The following is a 26,112-nucleotide window of genomic DNA, read 5'->3' on the forward strand; positions in this document are numbered from 1 at the left end:
ACAGCAGCTTTGCTCTTGTCACTGGAGCTCAGAAGGGAACATGGTCCCTTCTGGCCCTCAGACTGGCTGTGGTGGTCATGCGCTTCCTTGCATGGAAAGCTTTTTGGATTTGGAAATCAGAATTGCTCCCACTGAAGCATGAATACCTGGCCTTGGCTTTGATCCTGGGCAGTGAGTCCTGCTGCTCCTAGACCAAGTAGTACCAGGAATACCAGCCTTGTCCTGTCCACACAGTGCCTCACAACACCTTAAGAGAGATGTCCTTTTGGTTACCCCCGAGTACGTCTTCCTTCTTCCACAGTGCAGTCACAGTTATGTCAAGCTGTCCATGGAGATCCTGGCACCGACAGACAGTTAAAGCTCCTTGGGGGTCTAATGCGCCCTGCTAAGCTGCTTCCCAGACCAAACCTACATCCAGTGCACTCCCTGGAGACAGTGAGTTTACCTGGCTGTCTGATAACCTGCTTTGAATCTGCATCTGAGATATTTGCCTGCATGTTTCTTAGCTGGGTTGCCGACTCCAGAGCACAGGAGGATCTGGATTTCTGAATTTGTTCAGGATCTGGCACAGAAGTCATGATGCAACATAAATATTTATTAAGAGCATCATCACCAGCCCTTTGTAGTCTGGTGAACAGGACACTGGCAGCGTTTTTGACTAGCTGAAATGCTACAGGAAAGTCACTGAAGGGGACAAAAGGATTTTTAAATAAGATTATGACTTTGCAGAGGCACTTCGTTGCATGGAAAGCTTTTTGGATCCGACAAACTTCAGATGCAGATTTTAATCTTTCCATCAGAATTGCTCCCATTGAAGCATGAGTACCTGGCCTTGGCCTTGATCCTGTGCAGGCAGACAGATGAGCAGACATATGTCAGCACTGTGAAGAAGCTCTGTCTGCAGGCCAGCATGAACACTTCATCCTGGCAAGAGGCACTCTGTGAGGGAGCAAAGGCTTGCAACATGAGGTGGCAGTGCTGCCACAGAAAGCCCACAAGCACGTAAGAGCCTAGGGCACAACCCTGGGTGTCCCCAACTCTCTCAGAAGTGGAGGGAAATGGAAGGTGCTCAGCCCCTTGCAGGATGAACCTCTGCCTGTGGCCTGTTCCACCAAAATGTTGACAATCCCGTATCACCCATAACATGTATCACCATAACACGTACCACTGTAATATGTTTGACCCATGGACTGAACACCAGTTTGTCTGCTGCAGCTAGAAGAACACCAAACATGACGCAAACAGTTTGGGATCTTAGTCTGATGTCCACACGAGATGTGGACTCCCGCAACCTCTCCCTCAGTACCCAGGATCACTGCATCTTGGCCTCTGCCAGCCGGTCCACAGCCAAACACTGTCTGTGAGGGCAAGGCTGAAGGATGATCGACACGCAGCTTCAACACATCACCAGTCGTGGGCTTTTAGCCCAATTGTGGGAGCTACCACTATACACAGGCCACTCAAACCGATCCTAACAGACCTCAAGAAACAGGCCAGCCCAAGACTGTGCAACAATTAAACCCCAGCATTTGTGTTGCGAGAGGGTCAGGAGACCTTTTTACTCACAGAAATACATTCATCCAAGACAAACAGCACCCGGGCATTGTTTCAGCATGAGTCAATGAATGGAAACACTCCAGTGCCATCCTGTTTTGCTGTCTGGAGGTTTCCCTCTACCTTCAGGATGTGCAAGCAGGCTCTGGGACATTTCCTATTTGCTGTTCTTTTACTATTCCATTTCCTGAAAGCATTTGTACCCAGTGCTGTTCAGCGCACCAGCCCAGAAGCCAAGCATTATCCAGTCCCAGCCTGCACCTGAAAAGTATAGCCTACAAAAAGACAGTAAATAGGCAGCTGATGGGACAGAACCGGGAACTGGGAACAGAAACAACCCAGAAAATGGTGTATCATTTACAAAATACGCCTGTGTGCACACATACACTTCCTCTGACAGGCCACGTAGCTAATGAGCATCAAGACTGAGCATCTAACACAGGGAACTGGGTTGATCTAGATCCATCATCCCCATCACTGTGGAGACAAGGGAAAAAGGCACATAGACCTTTCATAGGTAGTGACCGGCCTGCCTTGCCCACTGAGGATGCCAGTCCAGTGCTCTGTAAGCAAGAAGGCCCAGGAAAGCTCTAAGCTCCTTCCTGACTCGCTCTGCGCTTTGCCCCACATTGGCCAGCCTGTTTTTAAGGCCTCTGTGTTAAATGTGCTCCAGTACAGCCTTGGTTCACAGCCAAGCAAGACTGCTAGCAAGAGCGCACCTCCTCTTCTGTAGAGAGTAAAAACATCAGGGCACAACCCTGGTCACAATTTACTGCTTGGGAAACACCTCCTGATTCGTTTTTGGGAGCAGATTCCAGGACGCTGGCATCTCTTAAAACTGCAAATCTGACCATATCATACTGCTGGTCCTGCTGGAAACTTTTTCATCCCAGTGAAGATGCCAACACTGGGAAAAAATTCCCCTGGGCAGAGCTGGTATCAGAAGGAATTGCGCAAAGTGGGAAGGAAAACACAAGTGGCAATCGGGAGACCCTACAAGCCACCCCGCAGCCCACCAGTGCGCCACAAACCTGTAACACTCCTCCACTCCCACAATCACTTTTTCCAGTTGAGGCTTCAAACTTGTGTATGTGGTGAAACACATGGCTGGAGCTGGCACCTCTCCTTCACACATAAAACACATTTTTATGTTGCTTAGGGTACAAAAATAGCAAAGATTTTTACAAATACATTCACACTTCGTCAGCTTGTGTTTTTGTCTTGAAACCCTTTTAAAAAAGAGGTGCAAGTCTAACAACACGGAAGGTTCTGCAGGAGGGAGAAGCTGCGCTCTCACAAGGCTCCTTCCACACTGGGTGATTTGATGACAAGAAACACTAGGCATTTGCTTTTAAATAAAGATAAAAACAGCACAACAAAAAAAACACAACATAGCCCAAACTGACCCAGAAAGTCAAAACTGCAATAACAAAAAGTTCAACCAAGAAACGCAGCATGTAAGGACTGTTATTACTAGGCTTGTTTGTACCCACCACCTGCAGCAGGAGGTTGGGGAGGACGGGTTCAGTTCAGGTCACAGATATTCACTGGACAACAGCGTTCAGCCCTGCGATCCCATGCCTTGTCCCTTGGCAGGCTGCAGATCTCTTCCTTTAACTGAACACCCCAAAGCTTATTTCAGTAACCTCCAGGCATGCCCTGCTCCACAAACCACATCCAGAGAGTTGACCACCATCTCCACTCTCTAGCTGTGCACAGAAGTAATGAAAAGCTGATCCCTTCAGAGACAGAAGCATGGAGCCAGTCCACCTTGGACTAATTCAGGCAACCAAACATTTAATTTATCCTGCTCACTTAACTCTTGCAGGCTGCACTGCTAACAAAAGGGATCTGCCTTGCTGGGCAACACTGATTTAACCTCACAATCGGACCCAGCCATGCCACTGGGCTTAGCAGTAGCCATTCCCTGTATTTTACTTTAAGCTCTAACAATTGGACATGATTAAGTGGGGCTGGATTTACCATTCTGGGCACTGAAATCCTGCCAGGACACCCAAAGCGGATACAACAGCACTTTATGCTCTGAACACAGTGTCACCCTACAGAGAAGAAAAGTCAGCATCTGTGTTCCTTTGATCCTAGCTCACCCTGCCAAGACCACGAATCAGGAGGAGAGAATGATGCTTTTGCCACAGCCACAGAGATGTCTCTTTCCAGCCCAGGAACAGTGGTGATTTCTGCAGTATGCACAACTAGAAATGCTCTCGTGAGCATGCTCGCATTTGGCTCAGGCTTCTAGGAAGTAATCAGTGGTGATTAATGACAGCATGGGACACAGCAGCTGAGCTAAGCTCTCAGACTAGAGACACCAGGACGAGACTCACATTCTAAAAACAGTGCTATATGATTTGCTCTAAAGCCACAGCTCTAAAAGGAGAGATGCCATGCAAACCTGAGCGCCATTTACAAATTACATAAAAAACAAAGTCATATTTGTGAGCAAACTTGTTATCACTGAAATATCATTGAAACCTTGATGGAGGGTGAAGAAAAAGACATGATCTGGCAAGTTTTGTCCTCCTCCACTGACAATTTATGTTTCTGTATGTGTAACTATAAAGAAAAGCGGAAATTCCAAAATCCTCTTCTCTGGGAAGTATGATTCATTATCCCTAGTCCTGCCTGGGATGTGACACTGCTGGAGGTCAGCCGCATGTCACTGCCGCGACTGGCAGGGCTAACTTCCTTCCCAGGACAGCAGTGGGCTGACCACGTAGGCAGGCCTGCTCAGTCTAGATCAAGGATCAGCTCTACCAGGGTTTTCAGGGCACTGCCAGCCAAGCGAAGCAGAGCACAGCCTGGTCAAAACACAGAGCAAAGATGTGTGGGGCATGGGGATGAGGTGCTGCTGCACATCAAGACCAGTAGGGACCATGGACACACTGCGGCCAGGGCAGGACATAGGTGCTGTTGGAGCATTGGCCATGCACCTTTGCCACCTCAGACTACACTGCAGACACCTCTGTGCTCTGCTCTGGTAACCGCTAACAGCTTCGCATGCAAAGGCTGGCTGCGCTGAACCAAGAGCCCTCAGGTTCTGAGGTGGCATTCATGATTTCAAGGTCACTACTGAAATAGCAGTGCTAAAAATCAGGGATGGTGAAGCCATGGCACACTTACAAAGCAGTGAAAGCCTCACTCTGAAAGGGCAGTCTCCCAGAGGGCCTGACAATAAGCTGCGACAAACTCACCCACCCAAACTCTTCTCTGGGTCCTACCCTACAAACAGACCCAATGCAACAAGTCTCTGGAGGGGTACAAGGAACTGATTCTCCATGGCTGCAGCCAGAGCCAAAATATAACCAATACCATGCTGACCCAGAGAGGATAAACAGGAAGATGCATACTTGCTCAAATTTCAAGAAAGACATGTTGTCTAGGATCTAGCAACTCATCTTGGTGGTCTAGACAGGTTATTTCTGGCCTGTACCTAGGCACCAGGAACAAATATCCACAGGAGGCAGCTGGAGAACAGCTGATGCAGGATGGGACAAGCCTTCAGAGCGCCACCTCCGCTCACCCACAGCGGGGAGCAGGGGGCACCTTCCTCACGTAGCCACACCTGCATGGAAGGCACTACCAACACTTCCCCGCGCTTGCTCTCTTGGCTAGGCACAGAGCTAGAACTAGCCAGCATTGATTTCCCTGCTGTGTTAGCGGTGCCCATACACACTGATGACCTGGTCTCCCAGAGTTGCTGCCTTCTGCAGGTAGCACAGAACTGTGTCCCTTGTGTGCCTGTCACAGTCCTGTTCCCCAGGCGTGTGGGACGCCTGCCCTTCCCTGTAAGGACCTGTGTGAATAGCTGCGCTGGGTCCCGGCCTCACCCCACTCCCCACAGGTCAGCCTGGAGCTGATCACCCTCCCTGCTCTCTGGCTCTTCATTCCTGGCTTCTAGTCAGCTCTGCAGGCTGCAGACAACCCTCTGGAGAGCTGCCTGTACAGCTGCTTTTCTATCAACGCTCTGCTGGAGAACTCCCCTCGGTGACCACCATTTGGGCACCCTCAGCAGGAACGGGCGCTCCCCGTCTCTGCAGGCAGACAGCCCTACAGCAGGCCTATGCTGCCCTCACGGTGCTCTGCTAAATCACATTTGCTCCACGCTCAGCCTTTGCCCAAGAATACTGCTGGACTGGGGCTCCAGCATGCACCAACCTGCGGCACCAGTCAGCACTGCACTTGCACTGGCTGGGTATGTATGAGGAGGTTCAGTTATTGATCCCATTACTGAAGCTTCCAGTAGGAAAAGAAAAGACATATAGAGTTATTAAGCTTTTTTAATCTTTCCCTGAGAACATTTCCACTAGGATTAGCGAATCTAGCCAAGCTATTTCTGACGCTCAAACTCAGCTCAGCTGAGAACTCCTTAAGGCATCCTGAGTTGGTGATCTGACTCACCAATAATTAAAACAAAAACTGAGGTCCATCCTTTAAACAAGACAGGATAAATTAAATTAATTTCTGTAAGTACTGATCTGGAAATATCTGATCCCACTCAAAACAGCACCTGCTCAAATATGAACCTACTCCCAGTCCCACTGGCCAAGGGGTTAGAACCTCTTGTGATGTCTGGACTCTACATTCACCCACTCCTCTAATTTAGTCCAACTGTGTTGCACACAGGCATGTGGCACATGGGGAACAAAAAGGGGGACAGAAAATAGGGTTAATGAGAACCCCCTTTGCAGACCAGTGGTGCACTGGGACTGTTACTATCATCATCACTCAGGGCAGAAAGCTGTGGCCGACTTTTATTGGAGAAACGTGTGCTGCTGCTGAATGCAGAGCTGAGTTATGGATTCCCAGCAGAACAGCACACATGCGCGCAGTCAGACAGCCCCCACCTCCTGCCACCCACGTGCCTGCCCCAGCCGCAGGGACACCCACCTCCTGCACCTTGTGGCTGGCCTGGTACCTGACCTGCAGCCTTTGCTCTGCAAGAGGGAAATGGCCTTCCCCCATCCTTGCAGAACCTAGAAGTGGTGCCAAAGCCATGCACCACCCAGCTTCATCACCAGGAACCCCCCAACCTGTGACTCCAGGCTACTGAGACTGCTGTTGTCAGGAGCTGACACAACTCACATCCAAACCAAAGGAGATGGTGGATTTTCCCAAACGGCACCACCAGCTTGGCAAAGCTCCAGAGCAGTAACATGAAACAAGCTTTGTTTTCATTACCAAAGAGTGCATTAAAACAATGTTTGGGAGTGAAGCTATTTGGCTGTTGCAGCTACAGACCAAGTGGTGCCCCACTTCTGGAGAAGAACTGGGGAAACAACTTCTTCTCACTGACCACCTCTGTTTTTCCTTTGGGCACGAGAGCCCCAGACACAGCTCAGCCTAGTGACATTACCCAGGCTGAAGTCATTGCTAACCCAATACAGCATGCCAAACACTCACCCAGTCCCAGCTGCCCTTGTTGCTAAGCAGGAACACAGTGGCTCTGCTACGCTCTATTTCATCTTGTCCCTGACCCACAGCCCAGGAGGCCAGCGAGACCTTTTTCACAGTCAGGACTATGCTTCCTGAGTGTAAAGCTCTGGCTGTCAGGCTTGGTCAGCCTATATCACTTTATTTTGTAGGGCTCCACATGAACAAGTGCACACCTTGTAACGACTGGTGCAGCAATTACACAGAGATGTCCTTGGGCTGCCTCCTTTGGACCCAGCTTAGCCCTGAGGAACCTGGAGCTGCTCCTCCCTGAAGCCCACTGGTGGCCTGCGAGTGGGAAGAGCTTGGCAAGCCCTCACTGTGCGGCTCCCATCGCTAGCTGCCACCACAGTCAGTGCTAGCAGATGGACCAAGGGTTCAAAGAGCAAGTTACAGTGGAGATATTTCATCTCCTCCACTGTTTGGCCAAATCAGAGCTGGAGCCCCCTTCACAGCTACCTGTAACTCTGAGATTGGTCCCGTGGCAGAACTTTATAGGAGAAATAAGGACCTACATGGGTCCATGCAGGATATCAGTGGTACCAGAAGCCATAAGAGAGACCCTTTACCTCTCACTGACTCTGCTGAATGTCTTTGTCCATGAACAGAAAATTTCCCTCCAGACTGCCCAGCTGGCATTTTCTCTAGTGCACGTTTCACACCAGACATAGAAAGCACTAAATAAACCCTTAAGCACAGCTGGAACAAATCCACTGTGAGCACGTTCAAAAATGTCAGTCAGCCCTGCTTCTGCCAGACAGTTATAGCACTGCTCATGAATGACAGAGCAGCACTTTGCAGCTTCAGAGCACTAGGAACTCTGGAAATAACTCGGCCAGATTTGGCTGCTGCTTCTAAGAGGCTGACGCTCTTCTCTGCAAGTGATGAAGTCTCAAAGCCTCCATCAGCTTTGGGAGAGATCAGAACATCTGCACAGCAGATCATGGGACTATCTGCATGCTTGCAAGCCCAGTTCATCAAGAGTTTTACCCATTTAGACTGCTCTGTATGAATACCTCTTCAGCAAAGGGCTCACTGCAACTGAAAACAGCATCCACTCATTAGTAACCTGCTGACACAAGCAGGGAGTCAAATACTGAAGGACCTACAGCAGCACCACCCCATCTGTGTGAGGGGACACCCTAGGTGCATAGTCCATGCTTCTGCAGGATGCCTCCACGGATCCAGAACCTTATTATCACCCAAACTCAACATGTACTCTCTGCCTAATGGAAATGGAGAAACCACCAAATGCCACCAACAAAAGAGCATCTTTCTTTCAATCGTGGCATTCCCCAAAAGATCTTGCATTAGCACAGGATGTGGTTCAAACTCCCTGCAAATAAGCTAATGGCTGGAGAAGGCAGACTGTGATCTGCTTAAATCTCTTGACAGTGGGATTCCCCAATGCTGGGTCAGTTCTTCTGTGGAAAACTTGGAGGAAAGCAAAACAAAGAGAAAAGCTAAATAGCAGGATGTAAGGCAACTGCACTGCTCAGAGCTACTCCTCAGGCTGCAACCACCGCCTGTCTGCACTTTGATCTTTGTCAGTCTAACAGAATGCACACGCACATCTGAAATGCACTGATCCCAGGTCCACCTGGAATAAGGAAATATTGCTACCTGTTGGACAGAGCAGCAATATTCATGGCCCAAAACTCTGAACCTTGATGTACAAAGCAACACTCCAAAATTCACTTAAAGCATGTAAAACAGAAATGGCTGGGGAAACACTTCTCTAACAGGTATTCTGTGAGCCTAAATATAGATCTAGGCACTAATTATCAGGAATTCAGTTCTGAAAGCCTTGACATGATGTGTGAAATCAAGGAAATGACAGTGATACTGTACACTTTGTTCATATTTGCCTAGGAGTCTCCAATTAAATTCCTCTGCTGGGATTAAAACGGGGAGACTCTTTCTCTGTGGATTTTGTTCCAAAGACCGAATTGAGTTGAACAGAAAATATAAAAGCCAGCTACTGCCCATCCTCTTTTCCCCATGCTCCTGCCCTGGGCATGCTGCTGTACCTGTATACTGGTTGCATTTCCCTGGCAATCCCAATGACAGCTCCTTCCTGGAAGTTGTCGAACTCCTCAAACAGGTCTCGGATGTTGGTCTTGTATTTCAGGTCCAAGTCTACCTGGATGATTCGTGTTATTTCTGAAAGCACAAAGAGGAAAAATCAGCTACAAAAGAAAAAAACTTAACTCAGTGAATACCAACAGAGATGTGATGGCTTACACCCAGCGAGGATTTGGCCCAACCAGCCCAGTGGGCAAGATTCTGAGCCAATCTAGGGCAAAAACATTCCTGTTGCAACCCCTATATAAAGCTACCAACCATCAGCCATCATGACAGCATTTACCACTCTACATTTTAGACATGATTTATATAAGAAACCATTTCTGGTGACCTTTTGCTTCTATCAAACCCCTTCACCAGTTGGAAGACTGGCTTTCTATACCACTGAAAAAAGCATGAAATACTCCAGCTCCAGCTCCACAACAGGTATTTTTTCCCCTTCTGCAGAAAGAGCCATACAAAATCCCACATTCATCTTCTGCTATGCACTTCTCGGAAAAGCTACTTACTCAACAAGCATTTCCCAGCTCCAGCCCATGCTACCATCCCTGGCTCTAAGTATCAAACAGAGTAATTCCCATCGCGGACAACAACAGTAATTCAGTAAGCCACATTACACCCTCAATAACACCTGCACAAGCTCATTAGCTCCCAGTGACCTGACGCAGGCTTCCCCAAGGGCAGAGATTACAGCACTGTGCATGCACAAAACTGCTGACGGTCTAGAGCAGCCTGAAAACTTTATTATTACTGACAATATTCTGTTGGAGAAAAGCAGGGTCGTGAAGACATGGAAGCATCTTCCACTTGCAGTGAGAAACTCAGAGTGCGAACAGGCTGCAGGATGTCATTTTTAAGGCCAGCCCTGTGCTCATGAGCAGGCTCAGGACCATTGCACAGCATGCTCCTCCAGAAATAACACTCATATCCTGTGCTTGGGCAGTGCCTCTAGCAACGCACGCTGTGAACCCGTCAGACCAGCGGAGTGACATCACTGCTGGTAAGGGAACCGAGCCGCCAGCTGGGCAGCGGTCAGTCCCTCTGTTCAGCTACAAAATGAGGCAAGACACGCATCTTCCTCTCTGTCTTGGGAGTCAGGAAGAAGCACGACTCCATGGCCTTTCCGGCCCTTGCTCCCTCTGCCAGTGTCGCCACTCAAAGCCCCATGAAACTGGTACAAGCGCACCTAATTCCTCCCCCTTCCTCACCACTGTCACGGACCCTTGGTCAGAAGCACGGTGACGGTGAACGGCTCCCTAATCTGTTTGCAACTGCAAGACAGCCGGCTCCTTCCCACATCAAGGAGAAAAGGAGACTGGAAACTCATTATAGCAGGAGAAAACAGAGCAAGGGCTGGCCACAGCCACCCAGCCCCTGCCGGCTTTTGTCAGAGTCTCCTCTGCAGCACATGAGACCAATTTATGGAGATATTGTTTGGGAGAGGCTGGGGGAGACATGCCTTTCCAAGACTGCTTGTCTTGGGTGGATTCAGGAATGCTGTACAGATTGCAGCAGGCTAAGTGAAATGTAGCAAACGCAAATGCTGAGCCTGAGAGAGATCAGACTGTCCGCTCGCTTCCCTCAGCCTGGGCAAAGCCGTGGCCACCATCTGACCGGCAAAACTCAGCCCTGCTCAGGAACCATGACCAGGTGCGCTCACGTATCAGCAGCTAAGTCAGGCAGTCTCCAAAGGCCACTGTCTTATGCAATGCCAGAGCTATTTGTGTGTGTTATAAAAGCCAAGAGCAAACTGGCTGGGATGCTTAGCACTCGGTGCTAATTAGATTAAAAGACTGTGTCAACCTGTTTCAGTCCCCACTTATCGTGTACAGGTGCCGTTACAGCTTTCTACAGGCTGGATGTGCATTTTAGCATCCCTCTACCACTGTTTTCACAGTAACGAGCAAATAAGGCTCTCATCCTTCCTACTGCCAGGTATTTCCAGATGGGAGGACGAATCCATCCTCCCCTCACCCTGTGTTGTATGCGTCCTCCCCAGCTAGAGCGCAGGGCATCCAGAAAGGGCCAGGCACCCTCTGGCCCCCAGCACCACGCACGTCATCATGCCAGGCCCGCTCTCTCCCTCCAGCCGTGGGCCTGCAACGCCAAGCATTCGTGAACGCGTGCCGATCCCAGGCGGGCCGCCTCTCGGAGGGCAGGACAGGAGCTATCAGCTCGGCTGCTGGGACTCCACGTTTTCCTTGGCTTTGCCTGTGCTATAGTCTTCAGATCACCATGCGTTCTGCGCCTCCTGGCCTCGCGGCGCTTGGCGTATGCTGCTTGCTATCACCATTATGCTGGAAGCAGGAAGTAGTGTTTTGGTTTTTTTTCCCCCCCCAAACTCAAAAGCAACTGTCAGGACTAGAGACCCAGAGATGATGAGAGCAACCAGGCACACACAGCTATCTTTCAGTGCAGGAATGTAACTTTTCCATTTCAAATGCATTTATCACTTCAAGTTTGTGTTTCAGCCAAACACAGGGCTGCACAGCAGCTCTGAATTTTTTGCAAATCCTGCACTAATCCAGGGCTCTCAGCAATTGGTCATATCTAACATACTGTCCTCATTCAAGAAGGAAAAAGCCCTATGAGGTTCAGCAAGAAATACACTGCTTAGCCTGTGAAGTTTCTAAGCAGAAATACAAATCAAGGAGAAATATTATCTGAGCTATGACCCAAGCTGTATCTCAATTTATTTTTTTAGCATCCATTATTCCCTATCTACTAAAGGGAAAGCTGTATTCACTTCATCCTGCAGTAAGGCAATCCCCAGGCCTACCTAGTATTTACCACCACCATAATCCTCTGTTTGCCAAGATTTAAAACTCAGGCATAGTAATTCACTACAGGCTAAAGCAGGTCTTGACCTGAAAGCAATTTCCCTCAGCCTTCCTAACTGCCTTAGAAATCGCTAGCACAATTCAAGCAGATGAATAGGCAGAGCAAAAGATTTCTGCAACGGGGAACAAGACAGGCATCCCAAATACCCCAAAGCTAATCCCCCCTTAAAGCGATTCCTCAGCTAACCCCAGACTTCCCGCGTGGTCCATACCACAGTGGTGTGAAACCCCAAATCCTTTACCCTACTGCTTAGGGACTATTCAGACCCGGTCACAAAACCAGCTTTGCGGCTTGGTCCCCTCTTACGCCGGGGGGTGTCCGCACACGCTTGCCCGACCCCGCGCGCTGCCCCGTGCCGGCTCTGCCCGGAGGAGCACCCGTCCGCGGGCAGCGGGCACGGGGACACGCGACGACGGCGGGCTTCACCGCGCGGACGCGGAGCCGAGGCAGCCCGGAGCGCGGCAGCCCGCCCTGTGCCCCTTCATTAAGCGCCGACATTTGCACTCGGCAGTTTGTGGCTGCGCACATCTCCCGCTCGGGGGCTTCGCGTCCGTCACGACGAGGCACGTCACCGCAACGGCAGACGCAGCTGCTGGCCACTCCTGTTCCCAAAAGCCACGGCCACCGACCTGCCTCGTGGGTCCCTCCAGGAGGAGCCCAGCCCCGGGATCCCCCGCAGCAATGCCAGGCAGTTTCTGCTGGTGCCGCCATGGCAAGCCCAAGGCTTGGGGTTTTTTTGTTTTTTGACTCTGCCCCAAACCGCATTTTGGACCCACCAAACCCGTGGTAAAGAACTAGGACGGTCTTCCGAAGGAGGAAAGCAATCTCCATCTCCAGCATGAGGAGACATGGTAAAGCGTCCTCCAGCACAACCTCCGCCAGGGAGAAACAGGGAGGGGGGCCTGAAACGTCCAAGGCGCTGGAAAGCAGGGGGAAAGGAGGTGGCGTCCCCGGGCTTGCTCCGGGAAGCATTCCCAGCCCTTGCCACAGCAGGGGACAACTCCAGCACAGTTTACCCCAGTGCAAAGCAGGCTTGAGATGGCTCATCAGGTTTCAATTAAATCAACCACAAGGCACGTCATCTGATTGTTCTCTAAAATTACAGATGAGCACTAGCTGCAATTAATCACAACTGAGAATGAAGGCTAAGCTTGGGGGGGAAACTCTAATTCCTTGCCTCCTCCATTTTTCCCATCCCTGCCTGCTCTGGCACCATCACCCTGCGCTGGTCTCCATGCTGCGCTGGCAGAAAAGCCCCAGGAAAATGTAGCTAACAAATTGGACAGGAAAAAAAAAAAAACTTTTTCTTTTCCTTTTTTCTAAGCAAGCATTAACTGTGACAACAGAGATGAAAATGAGTGTGGGTAACACTAAATGCTGTTTTGCCAGATGCTCCTTGCACAGATAGATTAATGGCTAAGATGATTTCTCTGTGAACACTGTCTGTGACTGGCAAAGAGTCAGGCACTAATATTTATGATTTATTACAGTATTTTGTCCTTTTTACCACGCACTTTGCCCTGACTACTACGTGGGGGTGGAGGAATCACATGATCTCCTCTCTTAGGCACAAACTGCTTGGAGGGGGCCAGCTGGAAATGTGGGAAAACACTTAGTGTTTTGCTCGGAAAGTGAGTTTTCTTACTTTGCCATAATATATTTTATGCTCTTCTCCATTCAACTCTGGCTCTTCCAGGCATTGTGCATCCAGGGGAGCTAAGCCACTCAAACCGGAGATCTCCATTAGCCGTGACAGTTTTATGACATAGGCTGGCCCCACTTAAAGCTCGTAATTTTTTTACTGCAGCCTCCTAACAGCAGCCACAGGGGGGATGCTCTCCGGGCTTGGCTCTGCTAAAGGCTTGCTCAGACTCACACCAAGCGATGGCTGCGCGGACTCGGACACATCCTCACCACAAAACAGGGGCCGGCGCGGTGCCGCCGTGGCATTCAACACCTGGAGCCTGGCTTCACCACGCTGACTCAAATCCTCCCTCCGGCTGTCACAACCCTGCTGTGCTCCCGAGGTGAAAGACTGGCTGAAAGAACGTGTGATCCAAACACACCCAGAGCAGGATCTGCCGTGCTGGAAACTGCAGGCGAGAAAGGCAGCGCCAGTGCCCAGGCCATCTTGTACTGGGGCTCGGTTGCCAGAGGAGGGGAGAATCAATCTGCTATCCCAAAGCAGGACTCAGGAGCTGCTGGCACAGACCATCTCTCGTGCAGGCCCTCTCTCCTCCGCCGTGAGCCTCAGCAAGGGCCACAGGCAGACGGAGGTCGCTTCCAGCGTCCTGGCACCCAGAGCCCTCTCGGGGATCTGGCAGAGCTAGGCAGGCAGGAGAACAGGCGCTCCGGGTGCGTGCGGAGGGGCCTGGCGAGCTGTTTGGCTCCTCCGGCAGAGCCAGAGCCCATCACTGAAGCGCGCTCAGGAACGCCTCTGGCAGGAGGCTGCTTTTGGAGCACGTCTGCTAGCCCTTCACGGGAGGGGCTGGATCCGTGCTCTGCCCTCGCAGCACAGCAGAGGCAGCGCCCTTCGAGTGCGGCCACCGAGGGACAGGAGCAGGCTGACTTGCAGCGAGCCAGACCATCCTACCGTTAAGAATTTGTGGACATGCAATGTGACCTTTCCGAGCAAATTACTCTCCTCAGGAAAAGGTGATTTACCCTGAATAACTGCGTCAACATGACTGGCAGAAGGGGTGCGCAGAGAGGAGGCATGCCGCTTTGGCCAAACCAACCAGAGCAGAAGGATGCTCAGCCGCTGCCCAAGAGGCAGCTACAGAGCTAGTGAGAGGAAGCAAGTCCAGGACCTTGAAGTCAGGGCAGACATCTGCTGGCTTCAACAGCTGGTTCTGCCAGCCCAGCAGCACACACTGCATACGAGGGCACTACACCCCATCTGAGCTTCCCGCCCAGCTCCACAGAGCAATCCTGTAGCAGTTTTTACTAACTGAGCCCTTCTTGACCACCGCACATGCCTTCACTGTTCAGAGCAGCCTACAAATATGCAGATCCCAGAAGCTGACAGCAGCCTTGGACTCCACGGCCCTGTGTTTGCCCTTAGGCTAGAGGATGGCCTAGCAAGAGATAGTCAATAGCGGATTTAATATGAGAAAAGAGGATGGAAGTTCAGGACAACAGGAGATGCAGAAGCAGGAGCCTGCACAGAGCTTGGGGGCAGCTGCTACGTGCATAAGCCTGTGGGCACAATTTCCTCAGCTGCTCTGGGACCCCCAGCTACCAGCTGCAAACCTGGCGGGTGCAGAGGAGATCCCCTTCAGGGGCTACTCGCTTTTCCCTGCTCTGGCTCCTTGGCTCTCAGTGAGTCACTGCCTCCCCCGGGCTGTAGGCAGACAGGTCAGACCCAGGCAGAAACACTGTGTACCAAGAGTAGTGTGGGTAACACCTTCCCCCTCTACACGCAGTCAAGGTGTCTGCTCCCAGGTGCATGCAAGTCATCTGGCTGGGGCCGAAACTATTATCTGGATTATGACATGCAATTTCAGAGCTTCCTATCCAAACTAAAAACCTCCTGGCACCTCTGGATGTAGGTGTGGGGAGCCCAAGGAGTTGCATCAATGGTGCATTTGACTCTAATATTTAGGCAAGGCACAGAAGCAAGAGCATGCTAGTGCTGAGAAGCACTATACCCAAGCATCCCAGCCTTTCTAGGTAGCAGAGATGTATTTCTATTATGTAGGCAAATTCTTTTAAAGTCAGTCCTGATAACCTTCTGTGTGAGAGCTGTACCCAAGCCCTGGCAAAAAAAAGCCCAGATCACAGGCATAGGAGTAGGGGCATAAACACTAATCTCTACTCCAAACCCTCTTCTTCCATACAAAACAAGCTAGATCTGGGTCAAAAGCATACCGCCACCTGCAGTCATGCTAATCACGTCAATCTGCAAGACGGGAAATGAGTAAAAATAATAACAACTTGTGTCAAACAACAAATAATGAAATGGAGAGTTGCCATCAACAATGCAAAGCCCCAAAGCTGTCCGGCGAATGCCATGGTCTTAACTACTGTTAATTTAGTAGTGGTTTAAACAGCTTTAGACTGGAAGAAAGCAGAAGAATTGTAACATCTTCGAGTTGGTGTAGCTCCCCAGCTGACTGATGGGCCCTTGTTTGCACAAGCTCAGCTCCCCGGTCAGAGGAGGAAATCCTGCCTGCAGAGGTCTGACACCGGAGCCGATGCTCCCACCACTGCTCTGACTGAGCCGCTCCAGGAAGGCACGGGAGCTGTTCACAGAGCAAAGCCACTGCGACACAAGCCCTGCGGACAACAGCCACTCTTCCACCAGCACCGCACCCCTCCCCTGCTACAGACCCTCCCAGGGTCTCCCTCTCCTCTGTCCAGTGGGGCTGTACTGGGGAAAATGGTGAGAGGGCAGCAGGGGTACAGCCCATTGCCCTGCCATGGCTACACAGTGCCCAAGTCTCGCACGCGCTCTTTGGTAGGTGTCTGTCACTGAAGCTGGCAGTGATTTGGTTCTGCTCCCACCACCCTGCACAGCAGGGTCTCCACCTCTCTCAACAAGCCTGTTCTTAGGACACTGGACCTAACTGCTCTGGTCCACCACGCCAACAAGGAGACATGCCTCCTGCATGTATCAGAGGGGGTCCCGCTCCCCCCAGGGGCAAACACTCTCTGTATTCAGTCGGAGTTGAGTGCCTGAGCAGGACTGGATCTCTAAAGAGCCTGTTTTCCCTGAAAAATTTGTATGGGCTTGACTTGGGTATTATTATTCCTAACCCCATCTGCTCGCAGACAAGATCTGCTCCACCAGACTGCTGGTGGTGATTTTCAGTGATTCACCGGCCAGGCTCACAGGGGGGTACTCCTTACCTTACTTCCGTGCAGTGATGGCACGGTGAGATGCCTCATGGTGAGGCTGCAGCTACAGGGCTCACTGTGTGAGGAGGGGGCGCTCCCCAGAACACACCAGTCACCACCAGCTTTGAGCACACAATCAGAGCTGGGGGCTTCCCAAGGAGAGACTGGACCATGGGCTCGTACTTGATAAACCCCATCAGAGAGCTCCCTAAAGCTGTCCAAGCCTCCACATGCAGGGAGCCTGCCAAAATCTTTCAACCTCCCCTCTGACACCTGCATCACTGATAGCATACTGCACTGTCTGGCACCCACAGTTGGTCTTAGCCAACCCCTTGCCAGATCATGGGGATGGAGACCACTCCCTGCCTACACACATTCACCCCTCACCTGAAGATGTTGCAGGACCTAAGACTTGCTAACCACAGAAACACAATTCAGGGTTAAGTGCGCAGCGGGGGACATGCAGCAGGATAGCCGCCTTGCTACAGCCAAGCACAGCATGCAGCTCTCTAGAGCACCCCAAACTCTCCACACCTTTTTGGCAATGTGGCAGCAACATATGGGGCCAGAGGCTGGTGCCCTTGGCCCACTGCCAGGCACGATCTTTGAGGCAGAACAGAAGAGGTGAGATCAAGGAGGACACCACTGGGATTCCTGTCGGTGCCTTGCTGATAAGCCCTGACTTGGTGCGTAACCCAGGCCTGCTGCTTTGCCTTTCCGTGCAGAGCCAGCAGGAGCGATTCCTGCAATACAGGATTCAGAAGCTCCCTCTCCCCTATCAGGCCCTGCACCTTTCCGGAGCCCACGCAGTGGGGAAATGGATAAGGGCATGGTGATGGGCAAGGACATACAGCTGCTGGATTCAAAGCGGCTCAGACCCTTCTGCGGGGACCGCAGGCGGCTGCAGCCAGCATGAGTGACGCTGCACAGCGAAGGGACAGGAGTGTCCCCTGCTGGCTGCACAGGCTCTGTGGTGAGCGCCTGCAGAGCTGCTTTCAGGGTTCCCAGGAAACAGCATGGAACAAATGTGGGTTTTGCCGCTTAATTTGAACTATCAGAAGGAATAAGTCCAAGCCAACCCAGGCTCGCAGGTTAGGGGGTCAGTGGGGCTGGAGGGCTCAGATCTGCTTTTCTGCAAATGCTGGGCACATCTGGACAGCTTCCCCCCCACCTCTGTCCATTGCTTGGAGTTTGGCTCTGACTCCTCTGATGATTTTTGTCACCCAGAAGTCACTCTCCCAAGAGCTGAGAGCTCTCTGCTTCCGTGCTGCTGCGCCAGGGCCCAGCGTGCTACGCATCACCAGCAGGCACAAAACCATGTCTGCACGCTTGATCCGGGCCCCACAGCCCTCAGACACTGAGAGATGAAACCTGGCTCTGCATGGGGCGGACGACCCTGTCACCCGAGGAAGGCCCAACCCAGGCCCCAGGCACGACCACGCACAAGTACTGCCCCAGTCCTGCCCCAGCAATATCCTCTGCCAGCTACATCTTGGGACAGAAAGGCTCTTCTTAGGCTTTCAGGAGTCACCACTCCTCGCATACCTGCCTGCCGCACACCTGGGGGACCCGACCAGCACGCGCTGGCCTGTACGTCCGCAGCCTCCTCTCCACAGCTACCAGCGGTGTTCACACAGTTAAAAGGATTCTCACATCCTACGGAAATCAGGAGCGGTGGAAGATCTGCAGCAACTTTCCGACTGCTGCCCGAGGCAGTAAACCGCCCGGGCCAGCGCTGAACAGCCTCTGCTCCAGTGGGCAGCATGCCGCTGACAGAAACACGTGGGGCTTTGACCTCGTGTGCACCGTGGGGCTTGCAAAGCTGCTCACGCTGGCTGTGAAACCAGCATCTTCTGCCCTTGGTGGCTCCGAGAGACGTGTGGCCAAGAAATACATCACACCAGTGACCAGTGCCAAGGCTGGCCATGGGCACGGTGTAGGTGGCACGCTCTGGAGGGGAATATGCAATGTGGAGGGTGCTACCTACTGCACTACCAGCATCAGCCAACTGTTTCTCAAGGCTTCCTGCCATGGCTGCAGCAGGGAGCAGAGCACAAGCGCTGCTGCAGTGCCAGGCAGAGATGCCAGAGCCATGATAAGCCAAACATGGATACGCACAGTTTATTTATACAAACATACTCTGTTCTTTTGTCTGTCCTTTGTTAGAGGCTTCCTTTGTTTTGCTAACCCCAATGTTCCTGGCTGCTCCCCGGCAGTTTTCCCTTCTGCTGTCATGAGAGTTGTGAGCAGCTTCCTGTTTTGTTGTGTGTTCCCCTTTTCAGGTCTTATTTTCTCGAAAGATAAAGTCTCCCTTTCTGCTTCCAGGATTAATCACTCCTGCCCGCCCGCCCGCCCGCCCGCCGCGGGGCTGACCCTGACAAAACCGGCGAGCCTCACCCAGAGGAAGCCGGTGGGCTGCAGCCAGCGGCGGGAGCGCGCGCGTGCAAACGTGACACGCTCCGCAGAGCCCGCTGCCAGCTAGCAGGCGAGAGCGGGGCGGCCCGCCATCCCGGGGGAGGCCAGCGCAGACCCGCAGCCCGGGAGGCAGATCCGCCTCGAGCAGAGATGTCGACACCTCCCTTCCGCTGCAGAGCTTGTGCTTTGGAAAAACAGTTCCTCTCGCATGGAAGCGGGTCAGGAGATGTTTTGTAACCCCCCCCCGTCCCCACAAGCAGCCGCACAGCAGCTGGGCCAACGCTCCACAGTGTGGCTCCTGGCAAAGCGGCTTGGCTTGGAGAGGCTGTAAGCAGGGAGCTCCCTCCGAGGACCTGATACTACTCTGGAGCTCATCTTCCCTGGAGAAAAAAAGATCCTTTAAAACCATACCTCAGAGGGGCTCATCAAGGTGCTGGTAGCTTAACCTGCAAGCTTGCGGCTAAATGCAGCTCCTCCATCCCTGCCAAGGATCACCTCTGTTCCTGCGGCCATCGTAACGGGCAGCTCTGCCCTCTTTCTCATCGAGGGTCTCAGCTGCTGCCCAGACTGAGGTGGCACCTCTGCAGAAAGCACTGGCAAGGGTAGTACAGCAGTCACCTCCCTTCTTCATATTTCTGCCACTGAGAGGCCTGGAAATCAATGTTCTGGCCATTTGCCCACGTGTCCCTTTCCCCCTCACCATGCTCAGAACAAGAGTATCAAGACAGAAATTACATAAAACACTTGAGCAACTCTGATCGGGGACAAGGAACACACTCCCTGCTCTGAGTTTGGCTGGTAGTCCAAGTGCCACTTTGCCAGCCACAGAAAGATCCTGGAAAGAGACGAGCCCCATGGGATGTCCCCTAGAGTGCTGGTCACGGGGTTACACCATGACCCAACCTCTCCAGCCGCCTCCTGAGGTTCCCTTTAGAGTTCCTGTATTTGACTTCTCTTGGCAGCTAGGATGCGATACTAGCAAAACTCCCAGCTCTCACCCCTGCACCGCAGCAGGGAGGCCCAGGCTCTTCCCACAGGCTGCCTGGGAAAGAAGTGGCTACATTGCCTGACTGTTCTGCACCCACCACCTGGACCAGCTAGAGAAAAAGGGCTGACCAGTGAATCCACCTCCCACCTGGCTGGCTTCCTGAGGAGTGCTGTCCTCAGGAAGCCAGCCAGCCCTGCCGAAGGCATCCAACTCTCCCAAAGAGGTTGCCTACTTACAAATGTGAAGTCGAGAGGGTGTCTTGGATGGAGAAGGACATACCCAGGAAACCAGAGCAGCCCTGGCTGGCTAACAATGTCATTAAGCAGATTTTACAACTCCATGCACCCAGCAGAGAAGAAAAGCAGCTCCTTCACAGCAATTCCAGCCTATCAGCTAATTAAAAAAATTAAGCTGTCTGCCAGGTACAGATGACAAATCATTGCTACAACCCATGCACAGCAGCTCCTGCACAGCACCATTACTAATCAGCTCCACAATGTGACTCCGCCACCATCTGCCCCAGGTGCCCTGGGGCAGATCCAGACAGACAGACACACACACACACACACACACGCACACGCACAGAGCACTCCCTGGAGGGCACAACGCACAAGGGGTGCAGCCACACTGCTTGGTAGGCCACTCTTTCTGCAGAGCCCCTGCACTCCCTCAATTGCCCGCAAGCCCTGGAGAGTTAGACCTTGGAGAATGTGGAGTGCCACCTTTGAACACGCTGACATGGGAGAAGGAGAGTTTTCAACACCAGCTCTGAAGACCAAGTGGTTTGGCTCAGAGAGGCTTTCAGCACATCTGTAAAAGCCCTGGAGCAGCTACCTACACAAGCCAAAGGATCTGGTACAGCTTTGAGGACCCCCAGTGTGTTTGCTGCAGCAGCCTGACTGTTCTTGCCTGGTCCAGATAAATGTCTCTGTCCCCACTCCTATTTCCATGCCCTGCTCCTGACTCAAGAGAGACCCTAGGCACAAGGGGAAGGGCCCGTTTCACCCCATCTCCTGCTACCTCTGCACTGGCCTGGCCACAAGCAAACGGGGTATTTGTGTCTCGCTACCTCAGGGGTGAGCAGTGGGGTTGCTCCACACTGTGCGGTCACTATGAGGAAGAGGGAAGGAGAAAACTTAGGAAAAGGATACTTTTTGTTTCAGAGAATTAATTTTTCCTGTACATCTGTCTCCTCATAATCCATTAAGGTCCAAGACACCGATATTTAATGATGCTAAGCCCCCTGGACCTTGCCTGGACTCCATACCACAGACAATGCTGAGCACGCAACAGCTTTCAGGATGAAGCTGTAAGTGCTGCTTGCTATGTATTTCATATGCAGTGTCACTGGGGGAGGAGGAGTGCGAAGACACTTTTTGCAGCTGGAGTTAGAGCAGTAGGAAACCTTACCATCAGACAAAATAAGGTTTAATTCCAGGCTGTCATAAATTACAAAGCAGTGAGGATGGAAAACTGTAAAGCAATGAACAGGTGAGACGGAAGGGAAACCAAAAAGAGATTCAGGAAAATAAATGCGTTAAGGTAAATGATCTCATGTCTTGATTAACTACAAACTGTGCAGGGGAAGGGGCAGCAGAGCTGCAGGCAGATGTTGTCCCTGTTTCATCTTGCTAAACTCTAAAAAGCTAAGGCAGAGCTGCCAACAAGACCTTGGAGGACAGCAGTCCCTGCAAATCCAGCTGGGCCAGGCTTTGAGCAGGCCTAGGATTTTAATGCAGGATGACTTGAGTAGCTTCCATGCTGCTAACCTTTATATAAAGGGAGAGAGGGACAAAAGGAAAAGGGTATCCCCTCCCTTAAAAATAATGTACATTGCTAGGAGGGCTAGGAGAAAGCCTCCTGCTGCCCAGCACCACCAGGGTGTTTATCTAAACAACTGCCCCGGCAGGGCAAATGCCAAGACCCTGTCACTCTGCAGGAGGTGAAATAACAGCACACGCCTGCCTCGGTCTGACAGATCTAGGACATCCAAAATAATCGATGCCGGCACTACAGCGAGGGGCAGCCAAGGGAAATAATGAAAAGTGACACCACCCCAAGGGGCTGCGGATCACGTTGGACCAAAACGGTGATCATGCTGTGGGAAACAGGCCTTATCGGCGTCAGAGCATCCAGGGGACTGTCCTGAACCCACCTCTCCTGCTAAACAGCAACTACATCGCTGGCATCAAAGCAGCCTGCCCGCGCGTGGGCCGCACAGCACAGCGGAGCCTGGCTGCTCACGAGCTTGCAGCGCACGCGGACTGGGGACACAGCGCACACCAGCAGCGCGGGTACGCCAGCACCCTCGGGAAAGCAGCCATGCCGAGCGCCCCGGAGGGTAACATCTGGGCTGACCCCCGGCACAGCTGGGGCAGCTCGAGCAGTGAAAAACGCCCAATGCACCTCGGGGCAGACAGGCTCCCTCTGCCAGGAGGCGCATACTTCACAAGCAGGCGGACTGGGCTAGCGCTTTACTTCTCCAGGTAAGAAGCCTCCTACAAAGCCACAGCCTCCCGCGTTAATCTGGGAGTGGGTTTATTTGGAGGCATTCTGTTGCCTGCTCTCCAAAAACAACACCAAAAGCTCAAAAGGCACAAGAGGATCACGCCGTCAAGGAACAATGGCTGGCACTGGTGCCCCTTTCCTTGCAAACCCATTATTTCAGCCTGTCTCCTGTTCTCACTAGCTTTAACATGCATAAGCTCAGCCCAGAAACAGGCTGGGGAAGCAATCTGGCTCTTTTTCACACGGACAAGACATGAAGCAGAGAGAGCAGCTATGAGACCCCATCAGAAACTATTAACACTCTCTCCATCCTTGTAGAAATGGGAACATTCTGCCAGAAAATAAACCCTTCTGCTTCTGCAACATCTCACGGGAACCGCATTTCGGGAGCACGTGGCTCTCGGGGGAATCTCCCATGACTGCACCACTGACCCAAATTGTCTGTCCCTTTTCACAACATCTCCGCTTCGAGGAAGCGGGGCCAGGCCTGGAACATCTGGGATACAGGCGCTCTCTTCCTAGAGCTCTCCAGACTTGCTGCATCTCTGCTACCCCAACACGCTGTAGCTCAGTGAAGGCAGCAATGCTCAGCCAGCAGTAAAGGGTCAGGATGGCACAGTTTGAAAATGCTCACTTATTCAAAATTAATAGTCACCAAATTATATGGGTAATTTCACTGTGTACAAGGAATTACCTGGCAACTGAAAGAAAGAAAGAAAAGGAGGTTGTGCTTGCTCATGTCACTCTGCAGGGCACCACCTAACAAACCTCTGCTGCACGTTTCTGTGTTCAGCGTGTGACACGGGATTAGCACACCGCAGGAGCAACGCGCCAGTGCAAACTGGTGCCGTAGAGAGGAAACAGCACATGCATGAAGCGCCGACCCCAGAAGCCATCCTGGGAAGGGCAAAGAGGACTAGAGGCCTGGCTCCAACAGGCACCATGCCTAGCAGCTCTCTGGCTTCCCTGGGAGCGATGGTGCTCAGGGCATCCAAACAGACAGCCCAACTTCAGGCCCTCAGGACAGAAAGTCTTGGCCTGCATTTCCCTATGATGAAATCGCATAATACACAGGCCAGTGGCAGTGCACGTATCTGGCTCTGGCAACTCTCAGGCAAACAGAGATTTCTAGAATGACCTGGGCAATCTTGCATGAAGAATTCAAATGTGCCAGCTGCAACAGCAAACTCTCACACACTGGCATGTACAAACTCATGGTTTTTAACGGCAATCTATAATGTTTCAGAATACTGCATGCCTGCTTTTACAGAAGCACGTCAGCAGAAGACAGTCTGCTTGTAAAGATGCTGTTCCAGCTAAGACTACTTTCCTGATACCTCTACCTAAAACATTCCTCCCGGCTCTCACGTTTTCCATCATCAGAGCTAAACGTAAAGCTTGCTTGAAGTGTAGACTATCACTTCATGCAAACCACAGGGAGTGCTCTCAGTGTCAGGCCAGGCTTGCGCATTACCTCTGGGAACTGAAACACAACCCGAGGGACCACTCAAACGTGGAAATCTTGTTACTGGCCCATCCTTTCCTATAGGAACTGGCGGGTCACCCTCTGCAGCAGGGCTGCTCTGTGCGTGCGGGTGGAAGGGCTGTGAGAAGACACAGTGCAGCTCGGAGCTCTCCGCAGCATTTCTCCAGCCTGGCCTTTGCCCTCCCTGTGGCTCAGCTTTGTGGGAAAAGCACAAGTCATTGCTCACAAAGGCTGTTTGCTGTATCCAGGCTGAGACTCCCAGAGCACTTGCAAGGCAGATATCAATTTCATGAGAGACCATCTCCTAAATCAAGTTGTAGCCAGCAGCTGGAGCCAATTTCAAGTAGTATTAATTCCCAAGTGGCCTGTGGCTTTGTGATTAACAGGCAGCTCAGCCAAACATCCTCACACACTGGTCAGCACTTAATAACCAATACAGTCACAGCTAATGAGCCAGAGAAATCACTGAGCTCAGAGCCTGAGGCCAGGGAGACTACTGGATCATCCAGTTTGATCCCAGGGTGGCACGGGCCGCTATCCGGGACGTCATTGAAGCCAATGGTACAGTTCTCTGCTGGTGGCCATTTCCTCATACACTGTGCTGCCTGTTCTGTTGCAACAGCCTTTGCTTCTCCACCGAATTATCCAGTCACATGGCCCTACAGCACGCTCCCACATCGCTCGCAGCTCGGGCAGTTCCTGAGACAGAAGTGGCATCTATCACATCACAGCTTTCAATAACTCCCTCTTTTGTGAGCTAGTCCAGCATCTCCTCGGGCCTGGATAAATTTTAGCATCTACAGAATCCTGTGGAAAGGAGTTCCATGGATTAATTACATATATATGAATAACACCTCATTTTGTCTGTTCTGAATCTGCCTCTAGCTAAATTTATTTGACGCCCCCTAGCTCTTGTACAAGCAGAGGCGGTGAACTAATGCCTGCCTCAAACTGTGGCTTTCCAGACTAAGTTGTAACCCCCTCACCCAGCTCTTTTCCAGACTGGGAGTCCCAGTCAATCAGGTTCTTCTTGTACGGAAGCCACTGCTCTTCTCTGAACAGTTTCCAGGTTTCTTCCTAACACACCATGTTGGTATACCACAAGTTTAAACAGTGCATAATGCACTTTGTTCTCCTTTCCTAGTATTTCCTAATGTTTATCTATCTAGTTTATCTTAACTTATCCACTTCTCCCACTACTGCTTAGTTCCCTTACACGCCTTTGATTAACAACCTTGTCAAATGCATCCGGAAATCAAGCTTCTCAGTTATCAGTCAATAAGTCTCTAGCTGTGTCTTTACTGTAGAGCACCACCCAGCTTCCACCTCTTATCCATCATGTTTCTTAAGTATGCACTGCAGCCAGTGATTTTAATAATTTAGTATATATGTCATCCCACCAATTTCAGTAGCGATAATTATGTCAAGTATTTTCTCACCAGTGAAGCTTCCCAATCCACCCAATTTCTTTCCCAGATTCCTAGCACTGAAACAAACCAGTTGAGGAATTTGCTCTCTTCCCATTTTTGGTCCCATGCTTTCAAAAGTACTTAAAACAGACTTAGTGTGAGAGTTCAACTGCATTTGCCTCTTTCCCATGTTGTTAGCTAGATACCCTTCTGATGTCTCTTACTGTCTGCCCTTAGAGCCTTCTGCATGTCCACAGGGTCATATCTAGGATGCAGCAGGAGGCACTGAAAGCAGCAGAGAGGCTGGGCACAAAGAGCAGGGAACTACTCTGTTAAGCTGGTTTCCTGGGGATCGCCAAGCCTGACTCTGTAGAGATCCTGTTAACTGAATTAAACCTGGCATTTGTATTTATTTTGCTCTGCCCCCTTGCAGACACAGAATGGTCTCGTTAGCGTGAGAAGGGATCCAGTCCCTACGCACCAACCAGAAACACCATGTCCTCCTGACCTAGCTCTGCTCAGCTGCATCCTGTCAG

General features: G+C 51.5%; 1 protein-coding gene across 1 annotated transcript in view; it reads right to left on the reverse strand.

Annotated features, from left to right (window-relative positions):
• XXYLT1 (xyloside xylosyltransferase 1) overlaps positions 1 to 26,112 on the reverse strand; it is a 79,895-nt gene that overhangs the window by 32,013 nt on the left and 21,770 nt on the right. Inside the window, exon 3 of the mRNA XM_067301817.1 lies at positions 9,036 to 9,168. Coding sequence (XP_067157918.1) covers positions 9,036 to 9,168 — 133 coding nt within the window. The remainder of the gene's footprint in view (positions 1 to 9,035; positions 9,169 to 26,112) is intronic.

The sequence above is a fragment of the Apteryx mantelli genome, chromosome 9 (genome assembly GCF_036417845.1).
Source record: "Apteryx mantelli isolate bAptMan1 chromosome 9, bAptMan1.hap1, whole genome shotgun sequence".
Lineage (NCBI taxonomy): Eukaryota > Metazoa > Chordata > Aves > Apterygiformes > Apterygidae > Apteryx > Apteryx mantelli.